General features: G+C 36.5%; 1 protein-coding gene across 2 annotated transcripts; it reads left to right on the forward strand.

The window, feature by feature from the left end:
* Positions 1-964: 964 nt before the first annotated feature.
* LOC149811550 (elongation factor 1-delta 2-like) lies at positions 965-7,114 on the forward strand. 2 transcript variants are annotated; one of them, XM_089993212.1, is made up of 8 exons: positions 965-1,012; positions 2,526-2,665; positions 2,757-2,873; positions 2,960-3,053; positions 3,329-3,446; positions 5,615-5,728; positions 5,829-5,990; positions 6,834-7,114. In XM_089993212.1, coding segments are annotated over exons 2-8 (693 nt in total). In that variant the 5' UTR covers positions 965-1,012; positions 2,526-2,579; the 3' UTR covers positions 6,836-7,114. The 2 variants fall into 2 exon arrangements, with proteins under 2 accessions (XP_089849338.1, XP_089849339.1); XM_089993213.1 differs by having other exon boundaries at positions 970-1,012; positions 2,554-2,665.
* The last annotated feature ends 5,401 nt before the right edge of the window (positions 7,115-12,515 follow it).

Below are 12,515 nucleotides of genomic sequence, written 5' to 3' on the forward strand. Positions count from 1 at the left end.
ATAAAAAAAAAACATAAATACTATGATTTAAACGTGATATTTATGTTTTAAATGGCTATTTATCGTGAAAAAATCGTGTATTTTTATTTTTAAATAATTTTTATCAATATTTTCTTATAAAAATATTTTTTTAGATTTTTTAATTATTTTTTTTTATTTTGGAGATTTTGCTGAAAAAAACACGAGATTTATGATTTTTTTTCAATTTTTCACGTGTTTTTTTGAAAAATGAAAAATTGCCTATAAAAACGTTTGTCACTATGCTCCTGGCCAGCCAAGGTGCTGTCGGTGATGAGGTTTTTCCTTGGATTATCCAAAAAAAAATCTAACAATCTTATCCATATAATATAAGTTAAGGATCTAATTTTCACTAAAAATATGTATAAAATACTCAGGTCAAGTTGGGTCGATACTAGACAAAAATCATAACCCAAACTCAACCTGCACATTACCCGGATCAGCATTTTTGTGCGGATAACCGAGTATTGGGGTACGGGTCAGATTGGGTACCCGATACCAACCCAACCCCATTGACAACATCAGGTATATGGATGCAAATGGTTCAGATTTGGATTGGATGTGTCCATACCAGATTCGAGCAATGGGATGTTGGCTAAACGAATTCCGATTCATATTCGACTTGGGTTGGTAAAAAGCTCATACCATATCCAGTTTTTTTCATGTAATATATCTATCAAATCAAGATATTTGTTGGATTTGATAGAAAAAATTTAAGACCATATCCGCATCAGATTATAACCGGATAACCTTTTTATTTACCAAATCGGATTAGACGGACTCGGATTCTTTCGGATGTCGGGTAAAATTCGATCCCTTCACATCGGGTTCTGCCTTATCGGACTCGGGTCTGGCCTGTCTGGAACGATACCCACTCCAGACCCAGCTTAACGTCTCCCACCCTCCCTAGAAAAGGGGCTCAGATAAACCCTAGGCGTCTCTTTCCCTGAAAACCCCAGCGAACGTCTCTCTTGCTCGCCTTAGGGTTTCAGAGGTAAGATGCTTCCTAAGATCTATCTTATTTGTTCTAGATCTCTTGTTTCCATCGAATTTCGTGTTGTTAATATGTTTAATCGTCGCATCGTGTTTCGATCGATTTCATCGCTCTAGCTTTAGAAGCTGGGTCTTGCGATTTCTCTTGTATTTGCAGGAAAATTGTTTTTTTGATTACTCTTCTTCCTCCTCTTTTTATATTTGTGCTTGAATTTTTGTTGTGGTTTATCATTTCAGTTGAATTCATTTATGAATCTGTGACTCTATGAGCTTTGTTTAAGTGTTCTAATTTTCGGGGAGAATTGCGTTTGTCGTGTTATTTTTAATGAGGATTAAGGTTTTTACTTTGAAATTCCTCCAGTGGTCTTTTTGCTTCTGTGGTAGTGAAGTTATTGTGCCTCAAACCTTTAATATTTGGCGAGTGAAATTCCGAGTAAGAGGGGAATTCATTAGGCAGAACAGGTGGCTGTCGAGAAAATGGATAGTTTTCAATTATGTATAAACTTGTGGGACGAGTCAAAAACTTTTGTTTGTCCATCTATCACAAATGATTGTGCTCCCCGTGTCTTTCCATTTTCTTTTGTTAAATAGCTGGAAAGCAGGCGCCATTTGTTAAGAGAGGGGAAGAGAAGAGAGAGGTAGCCGGACCGCTTCCAAAAGAAGGTAGGGAATCCCTTTTCTACTGCCTCCTCAAACACGGACTGCCTGTTGGGGTTTCACTATAAGTTGCAACATTGGATTTTTGCCCATAGTAGCAACCTCGTCCTTGGCAACTCGTTGGGAGCTGCATTCTTCAACAAGTCATGGTGAATCAGATCTGGGCAGAAGGACAAGTGGAGGGATGCAGCACGGTGGGGATAATTTGGAATCAGTATATACTAACCAGTCAATCATTTATTAATTGGCATTAACCGGTTAGTCATACATAATTTGCAATTTTCAAATTGATGTTTCTTTTAACTACCAAATCTAGTCCGCATTATGACAAAAGAACTGGTTATAGTTGAAATAGTCAGTTATCTTGAACCCGAGACCCCTCAGTGATGATAGTTCAACCTTAACCATCCACTTTTACCATTCATTATCAACTACAATCCTATTCTACCCCTCTAAGCTTATGCATTGAGCTGTGGAATGGAAGGATATATATTGATGTAGTCACATAAGGCAATCATGCTGTTTATGATTAGAAAACAGGGTTCAGTCTGCAACTTCTAGGATAGTATATGACGAGGCAAACACAAGTGAAAAGCATAACTCCTGTAATGAGTTTATGCATAGGCTTTTATGGAGTATTTAAGAAGGCAATTGAGCTGTATTTGACAGCTGACAACTATCAAGCAAACCAAGGAAGGAAGCAGATAGGAAGTGTGACATAATGTGTTTAGGTTTTCTGCTGGAACCTGAATGAATCTTTTATATATGTCAGGTATTTGCATTTGTTAAATAAATGTAAGGTTGATAACCTTATAGGAATTAATAATAACCATATTCATTGTTTTGTTTCTTTTAAGTAAGTGGAGTTATACAAAATGCCTGCAAGAAATTGCTAGAAGAATTTGGTCACAATGGCAGTTTCATTTGGCAATCTCCATTCAGAATCTGGTCTCCAGAAGCTTGACAGCTACCTTCTTTGCCGCAGTTACATTTCTGGGTTTGTTCTGTTTTGTTCATATTGTTTCTAGGCATTGTATTGATTTGCTTGTATTTCTTTTGCAAACATTTTTTCCTTGTAATGAATACAGTTACCAAGCTTCCAAGGATGATATTTGTGTTTATGCTGCTCTATCCGTGGCACCATCATCACAATTTGTGAATGTATCCCGCTGGTATGATCACATCAGTGCACTTCTGAGGTTGAGGTGGGTGCTTGCGCTCTCTTTCATCTTTTTTTCCTTTTTTTCCTTTACTTTAATAATCTTAAACCATATTTATCTCATATGTGCAGTGGTGTCTATGGGGAAGGTGAAGGTGTCAAAGTAGAGGGGTCTGCTCCTCACAGTGAAGAGACCTCTGTCTCTCCTCAAGTTTCTGATTCAAAGGTTCAGTAAAAACTGTGTTCTTAGTTTTTGTTCCCAATCCATTTATTCTGTACTGCTGCATGTTTAGAAAAAAATCTTCTCTACCTGTGGGGAAAGAGAAACATTGTGAATCTGCCATTTTGTGATAAAACAAAGGAATCTCTCTAAATTTGTTATTGCTTTTCTAATTCCATCTTTTCTAGGGCATGGCATATGAACTTGCGGCCATCATTTAGGCTATAAGTCAAATGGCTTAGGGAGAGGACAACCACATTAACTTTAGTGTGATTTTGCAGGCCAAAGTAGAGGAAGAAGATGATGATGTTGATTTGTTTGGTGAAGAAACGGAAGAGGAAAAGAAGGCAGCTGAAGAACGTGCAGCTGCTGTAAAGGCTTCCAGCAAGAAGAAGGAGTGTAAGTTGTTTGCATCCCCTTATCATGTAGGCTTGGAGAAATTGGGGTGCCTATTTACTTGTGAGCATGTGTTTGAGTCTGTCTGGCATATAATTTGTTTCATGAGGATCTGAAACACGTTGCATTTGCCTGTGCAGAGTTGTAAGATGTAAAGGCAATTATGCAATTCTGTATATACTAAAAGCTATTTATTGCTTTTGAAATACATGCAATGTAACATGTTTACAAGGATGCTTACGATTCTGACATTCTGAAAGCGTAAAATCTTAATTTATTTATTAAGCAACATTTGTTGCCATGTTATGCATTAAAGTTTTCATTGTTTATTTCCATATCCTCTGTAAAGACAGGAACATGGATTTTATGAAAGGTAGGACATTTGATTTATATTCATATATTGAGTTATTTACATTATTGAACATATATAATCACAATAGTGCATACTAAGAGGTATGACCATATGAGGCTTAAAACTTTAAATCACAACTATGCTTTTCCAAGTGAAGACTTAGATCAAGATATATAAACAAGGTCTTGTTAGCTATAACTATAAATTTTGAAAAGGAAAAAGGTAATTGAAAGTATAACTGAGATCCAAAATTGTAAGAAAATACCAATAAAATTATGGTCAGAGTGTCGGCCATAAACTTTTCAGGAACAATTTCATAACAATACTCAAAAATAAAAAGGAACACACTCACTAAGCAATGTCGGTTAGTTGGACGAGTTTTGAGCCAATTTTTTTCATATGCTCTGATATCAAGTTGTAATGCCCCAAATTTTTATCCCAAAAATCTCGATTTTTTTAAACCACTTGCCATGTTGTATCTAGTATTGGTGTCAGTGTTATCAACATCATGTCATTTATGTTGATGCTGGTATGCAAAGCTAGTTGAGGTGTCCACCTAACAGAAGTTAACATCAAGTATAATGTGCTATTCTGTCACACGCTTAAATAGAATATTCCTGAAGTTATAGGGCCATGGAATCAATGTCGTGGAAGTAGTTCAAATTAGTCCACAGAAAAGTATCTTGGCACGCCATGGTATTTTCCTCCTCTAAATGATGCAAAGTCGTTGATTTGCCTTTTAGTAGTCATATTCATGCCTGTGCATGTGTAACTTCTGTCCATTGTGGTGCCAAGTGATCTTCCTGAGCAGTACAACACCCAAAGACCAAAAGAAAAAAGAAGAGCCTCAATATTATTTTTCAACTCTTTTAGTTAATAAGCGCTTCTATTTTCTTTCCATGTTATTAGTCTATTTTCAATTTTTAACTCATTGGTACTTTACCATCTGCAAAGAAAAACTTGTCTCTTGCCATGGAAAGGTAAAATGGAATCATGCGTTCATGATGTCATGCTCATGGGAGAGTGTATCTGAAATTCATGCAGCAAGATAGTGACTGTTTCGGATCCCAAATTCCCAACCTTTTCAATGGAGGTTGAACTCTTACTGCATATGCAGATGCACATGAGGCCCTACATGATTTAGTAGCCTATTTGAACCAATAAGAGCAGTATGCATTTTTTATCAAATCCTGGATGGGTATAAATAACTGGCAGCCTATCACATTTCTGTTGGCATGGTTTCTCTAGTATACTTTGCACGCTCTGTTTAATATTGCCATCCTTGTGGTGATCGTTACATCCTTTTTATATTATGGTGGCACCTTTTGTTCTCCTAACATTTTGAGAGCGATTGCATTGAATGAAGGTGTGCTTTTTTAAAGAATGCACAACATCTGGGTGTGTACATACTACATAGTGAGAGTTCCAGATTCTTCTTTCCTCGGGGGTACTGTTGGGTTGTCATCCACATCTGATTGCTTTCTATATGAATTAAAGTTGCATCTATTTGTTGATTACTTTGTATATCTCAACATGTATGTACGTTTATACTTGCATGATGCATTGCAAACCTGTGTTTCCTTTTTATTTATTTATTTATTATTATAATTTTTTTGTAAGTAAGCTAGGGGATAGCCTCCATTGGGTTTGAAACTGAAACCCCTTAGTATGAACTTATGATAGTGTGACCTAACTATCCAGCTAACTGATTTGGCCCCTTGTATCCACTGATTTTGCTTTCTGAATGAATTGAGGTTGCTTATTGTTGCTGTTGACTTATGTTTTATTTCTTTGTTGCAATATTATGTTTTTTTTTCAGCTGGTAAATCTTCTGTGCTGCTGGATGTGAAACCTTGGGATGATGAGACTGACATGCAGAAGCTCGAGGAGGCTGTAAGAAGCCTTCAAATGGAAGGCTTGCTGTGGGGAGCATGTATACTCTCCTTTCTTTGGCCATCAAGAGGATTTCAAATGTCTCATTCCTTAAAATGATCAAAACATTGCAACTAATCATTTTTAATGGAAAAATGCAGCTAAACTTGTACCAGTTGGGTATGGTATCAAGAAGCTACAGATCATGATGACAATTGTTGACGACCTTGTTTCTGTGGACAATCTCATCGAGGAACACCTTACTTCTGAACCTGCCAATGAGTACATCCAGAGCTGTGATATTGTGGCATTCAACAAGATCTGTGAGTATTCCATGGACCTATTGCTACCTTGTATGAGCTTTATTGCATTATGATGAGCATGCTCTGTTAGTTTCTAGTTTCATTTATAACCTACCTTATCTAGCAATGATACCGTGTTCAGGGTGAATTTGCTCTTGCATTTCAACTTTCATTCCGGGGACTTTTACTTTTTGGGAAAGCAAACTTTTTTTCTTCAGCATCAATTGCTAGAATTTTTTGTAGACACAAGCTATTGGCCAAAGAATTGTAGCAAATTTTGGTGGGCATGTCTTTTAGTTAATGGGCCAGTCTTTTTTGTCATCTTATTCCTGAATGTCTGTCTTCCCTTACACTAAATTTTGGATAAAAAAATATTGATTTTTGCAGTCCTAGTTCATGCCCGTGCTGTTGTTTAATTGCCTCTGTACTTTTCAACATGTGGGGAGCGTTTCTTTTAACTCCCATGAGAATCATTCTCTCGCACAAATGCAAAAATGAATCTCATTGGCTCAATTTTCTCACATGAAAGCAGACCTGAGAGAATAGGGCATGAGTGACTCTTTTGCAGCGGCAAATGGGGGTTGTTTTCTCATTTGCTGCTAGAATTGGAATCATGTGCCCCCCTTGTGATTCTGATTCATACAATTCCAAATCGCATTTAGTTTGAAATCTTGTGGCTGGAAAGCAAACGCGGTGTCTGCATGTCTGTACTTTGTACTATTTTTTCTATGTTTTTAATTACTGAAATTGAAAACTCAACAAATGTGATTGGTTCAACCGGTGGCTGTGTAAAAATGCTTAGCTTTAGCTTATTGTTGCATTAATGTCGTTTTATTGGTTTTTAACAAGTACGTGTCCTGACAGAGACATAAGCGTGCAAGAGAATGAGCATTTTGATGTTTCTGGAGGATCCATAAGAGTAGCACCACCAACACAGGGACTTCTGGTGGCAGGAAAAGCTCATCAATGGTGTGGTGTTCCATTATGTTTTTCACTTATGTTCCATTAGATGTCATTATTTGTTTTTCGTGTTGGTTCTAGTAACTTATGGTGGATTTTTCTTTTGCTTTCTTAGTATTACCCTAAGAGTGGTCTTAATGAGTTGGTGCTCCAAATTAAATAAACTACCAATTTTGCTGTGGGAAGTATTCTTCTGCATCAACCGTTCATTGGATAATAGCATGAAGTGTTACATGGCATGGTTCAGAAGGAGTTCCACGGTAGGAAATCTAATGATTTAGCGAATCACCGATCTGTGTTTGAAAACGAGGTTTCACGGCACCACACCCCATTTCCACGCAAACGCTGACTAGCTTTTCCTCTCAGAAAAGAGGCCCCAAAATCAATGGCTACCCCCCATTTCTATGGAAATCATTCCTGTCTGATAACTTTACCTTGGAATGTCACCCAGATTTATACCATCTTTGGACAACACCGTATTTGATAAAATCAGCAGCATCGAATTGCTTCTCTCTTTTCTAACATTTGAAAATTTGCATACTGTGGAGATCAATCTTTTAGCTTATTCCAAAAACAGTCTCGTTTCTAAGGATAGCATTTAAGAATCATGACATTTTGAAATATAGGAAAAAAGAGAGCTGAAGCTAATTTCACTAATCCATGGTTAAAATCACTGTTGTGTCGATGTGAATCAACAGATTTTAATTGAATGGGCCCTAAATCGATTTCATAAGGGCTAATTCAGCCCTCACCCGATTTTTAATAGTTTAATATTTTAAAACTGTTGTATTTTTTTTAAAAAAAAATTAATAACAAATTTTCAATTTTAATTGCCCATTCAGATTGATTCGATTCAAGTCCAAATGGGCTGATTCCTGGATTCAGGTCTGAAAACAAATTGATAATATTGCTTAAAATTATAGTAATCTGAATTTGTAGACAGTCGCACCTTATTATCCCATCAATAATGGATGATTTGTAGAACATTTGTTATAAGGTATATAGTGGATCTTTAATCTTTCTGAAGAAGTCATTATTATCCGTCTTTGAAATGTAAGGTATATAATGGATTAGCATAGGCCACGAGGGCAAGGGTCCTAGCTTTGGATTTTTATGCCTATGAGGTAGGGGTGGCAATCGGGTCGTGTCCGCGGGTCAGCATACCTCAACACGAACATGACCCATTTATTAAATGGGTCGGCTGTGGCAAACACAAACCCGACCCATTTATTAAACAGGTAACCCGACATGACACGGTTAACCCGTTTAATAAACGGGTTGGGTTTGGTAAATGGGTTGGCGGTCTAGCGGGCAGGTTGGCAGGTCGGGTCGGGGCCAGGTAAACTGGTTGGCGGATCGGGTTCGGGTAAACAGGTTGACCCACCTGCCTAACCCGTTTATTAAACGGGTTGGCGGGTTGCCATACCCCTAACACGAACCCGACTCGTTTAATAAACGAGTTAGGCAGGTCGAGCTGTTTATGACATGAACCCGTTTATGCCAAACCCGGCTAAGAAGCGGGTTGGTGGGTCGTGTCAGATTTTGCCACCCCTAACCATAGGTATGGCTCTTTGATCTATAGCATGGATCTTTAATCTTTGTGCGGAAGGCATTATTATCTATTGCTACTATTACTCGTACCATCTCTCGCCGAGAGAGAGAGGCAATAACTTTTCCTTTCCTGCTCTCATTTTTCTTATGGAAAATGATCGTGCTGTCCTTCTAAAATGGCGTGTATTAAAAAAATGCCTATTATTTTTTTGAAATCTTCTGCATGCCCAAAATTGCTGATTCTTGATTTTTAAGACATTTTTACCCTTCCCACAGATGAATATGTTGATGTTCGTTTGATAGATATGTATGTTGTTCGAAAGTCTCATCTTAATAACAAAGATATTCACGTGAAAATTTTGCAGGCATGATAAAATTTGCATAAAAAGTTTGTGAACATGGATAACTTGAATCTCAACAATGGGCATTCACAATTGAAATGTGCTCTGTGATTCGCAAGCTTTGTGTGAACATTTTAGAATTTAAGAGTTTGAGCTTGACAAGTTTGGGATATACGTTAGCAAACATCTTAATTTTTGTGCAAATGACATGCAAACCTCTTTTAACTAAAAAATCATATAAAGTCAGTATGTTCGCAATTTATGTCTCACAAACATTATATATGAATTTTCTGTGAATGCAATGCAAATCTATTTAACATGTAAATGTTTTAAGCTTATTATGTGAATGTCCTTACCTTTGCATGTTCAAGTTCAACATGTTCGTGCTATATATTTGCAGATGTCTTCATATTTGTGCATACGACTTGCGAACCTCCTTTCCTTCGTATATGTGAACCTTTGGACCTCAGTTGTGGACATACTGAACATTCACATATTTAACATTTGAACTTGTTAGTTTCACAAATATTTTCATTATCTTTGTGCAAATCTCTTGACCCTCACGTGTTATAATTGCGAAGCTCCGTACACACATTAAATGTGATTTTGCGCAAGTATAAAAACTGTGTTTTGCATTTGATGACCATTTTCGCATAACATTGAGGTTTCTTTGCAAGGGTTTTGTAGTCCCTAACTTGTGTGTTTCCATCCTGTTTTTTCGTGAGGAAGGATTGTTGCTTGGGCTCTGTCGTGCATCATTAGCAAAAAATCATTGGTAAGTTTTGTTCATTTAAATAGTTAAACTAGTTATTTTAGAAAACAATGGCATGATTCTCAAGTTATTTTTACATACTCAATAACATATTTTATTTTATTTTAATTCAATTTCATGTGAATCTCATTCCCCCCCCCCCCATTTTCTTTAATGTGGTAAGCCTTTATCTTTTAAAATTTGGTCGTGTAAAAAATTATTTATCTTGTATTATACAGATGATTAATGATTAGGGGAAAAAGTGTCATGGAGACATCAATACTTAATGGCCAATTAGATATTATAAAAATGTCGATTGAAATTGCTCTTTCTACCATAAACCTTGTGTAATATAATGAAGTTGTTGTTATCTTGAATAATGTTTTTAAAAACAAAAACTAGTGACTCATAATTTATACATTTTTGTATTAAAGAAGGTTATTGTTTGGATCAATAGGAAACCAGATTTATGGATAAGAGTATGAGTTTCTAATGTAATTCACAAAAAATGCAGCATTAGTAAGATGATGCCAAAATTATTGTGATCAATTACCTTAGTTGTAGAAGAAAGGTTGTCGAGTTTTGTCATGTCTCACATTCAGGAAACATCTAAAGAAGGGTTTTTTAGTGAGCAGTCACTGGTAAAATGTTTAAGGTGTCCATGACTTTTGATTCTATGATCATTGCTAACCAACTAGTCTAATCGTAGAAAGTAAGAGAGGTCCACTTGCAGTAGCAATGATAGATGGAAAGGGAGAGGGTGGACACCTTAAGAGGAGAGAGAGTGGAAGAGAAATCTTATCAAAAGGAGAATGCCAAGGTTAAGGTAGATGAGAGGGTGGAAAAGCGAAAAGATATTCTCAAGTAAATAAAGAGGTCAATGTTGAGGTGAAGAGTACGAGTGTGGGTGGTGAGATAAAAGATGAAAAACCTTAGCAAAGGGAAGAGGCTAATGTTGAGGTGGTGTAACACCCCAAAAATATAAAACCCAAAAATTTAGCAAAAAATTGAAATTTTTATTATTCTAAACTTTAATCAGCGAAAAATGATATTTATCATGAAAGGGTTAAACAACTTTGGAGTGGGTTACAGGTGTGAATCCACATAAGATCAGAGTATCAATTTATAAAACCAAAAACTATTTATATTACTTACAAAAATTCTTTTCACAAAATGATAGATGAAAAACTTAACAAGTGCTTAGGATCAAAATATACTAAATCGTAATTCTAGAACTCGACCCTCCAAAAGTGTCGGTCTCTGACATTGTCACTGCCTCCCGCTTAACAAGTGCTTAGGATCAAAATATACTAAATCGTAATTCTAGAACTCGACCCTCCAAAAGTGTCGGTCTCTGACATTGTCACTGCCTCCCGCCATCCACTTTTCAGCGTGTCAACCACCAGTAATCCCTTAAAGGGGTCAAACTCATGAAAGCCTGGTAGATACATACCAGTCTACGAGAATTATAACATTAAAATATCATTACCACATATAGTTATTCGAAACCAGTAAAAACATGTCATACACTTTATGTAACAAATGAAGTAACGTTTACATCATGATCATTAATCATTTTGAATAAATAAGACATATCTTCACTACCGAATCTGTAAGAGTAAAGAAAACTTTGTTTCACTTATTAGTATTCATCCGAGCACGTAAGAAAAATTTGACGCAAGATTCCAGACTACTCCATGGGTATATTTTTCAGGAATTATATTTGATCCAGAAGCCAATCCAAAGCAGGCGATCAATGACCGAGAGAAATTCCTGTTAAGACGTATAGAAAAAGTAGGATGCATCCAAGACTAACTGCAATAGTTGATGATCTATCAACTAAGACACATTCGATAGTCATGGTCTCATAACTTACAAGTGACTGAATACCAAGAAACACCATTGCTCTCGAAAAACAAAGGTCACTTGAGGTTGTACCCCTTACCCTCTTTAAGGTAAGTAAAATACTGAATGAGTTATTAGGTTTTTATTAAGTTGAGGCTTGTTCATTAATTCACCGATGCCTACCATACCTAGGCATCCCAAGGCTCATCAGTCCAAGTACCCCTTTGAGGTACGAACAAGTCACAAGTTTCTATAAGCCATTCATTATGCTCGGGTGTGGAAATTGAACGAACATCTTGCATGTGAAGGCGATATCAATATTAATTATGTATGTATATTATTGTTTCATGAATGAGAGCGCCTTATGCCTCCAACTGGGTTCTCAACAACCCCTTGCTCCTTTGAAGCAATATTCACAAATGCATGCCAGTGCATATCTTATAGTACCCAAAACACATATTTCAATAAATAATACATAGTTGGTTCCTTGAACTATTAGCTCTAATTCGAGCTACAGGCATTTCATGCATATTATTCATTTGTTCAGTAAGTGACCTCATTCATTTTCTGCATGTAAACCAATAAGTAAGCATATGTGGGTACATTTCCCAAGTACAGTTATGCTTGCAACTAATTTATGTAAAGACCTCATGTCTGCCAATTATCACATAAGAAACCAGCATTGAACCTAACATGCATATGAGTTGTTGTAGATGAAAATATCATAGTAAATGCGCAAAAGTAGGCTTATATAATAATTTAAAATATGAAAAATGCTTATACATATATTTTAATATTAGAATCCTACATAGAGAGGTGTAAGAATTCTCTACTTTGAAATCGGTGTAATTTATGAGAAGCAAGAAATCCTGAAAGTGCCCCTATAAATTTTCCTTTGAAGATGCTCTTGTTGGTCCGAACGTGGCTAGAATGATTTGTGCCTCGAACCTTGTCATGTATATGAATGATAGTGACCTTGGTGGATCGTGGCCTTGGTACTCATGCAATTATGAGGTTTCAATGACAGACATGGCAATGGTGGTTGCAGTGAAGTACCAAAATTTATGCAGTGTAAAAGCGATCATTCGGCTAAGGAGT

The sequence above is a fragment of the Nuphar pumila genome, chromosome 17 (assembly GCF_984573655.1).
Source record: "Nuphar pumila chromosome 17, dmNupPumi1.hap1.1, whole genome shotgun sequence".
In the NCBI taxonomy this organism is placed as follows: domain Eukaryota; kingdom Viridiplantae; phylum Streptophyta; class Magnoliopsida; order Nymphaeales; family Nymphaeaceae; genus Nuphar; species Nuphar pumila.

Excerpts from the sequence above, each read along its gene's own strand:
- LOC149811550 (XM_089993212.1), top strand. The coding sequence starts at position 2,580 with ATGGCAGTTTCATTTGGCAATCTCCATTCAGAATCTGGTCTCCAGAAG. Across the intron at positions 3,054-3,328 it reads CTCAAGTTTCTGATTCAAAG|GCCAAAGTAGAGGAAGAAGA; the intron begins GTTCAGTAAAAA and ends GTGATTTTGCAG. Across the intron at positions 5,729-5,828 it reads AGGCTTGCTGTGGGGAGCAT|CTAAACTTGTACCAGTTGGG; the intron begins GTATACTCTCCT and ends GGAAAAATGCAG.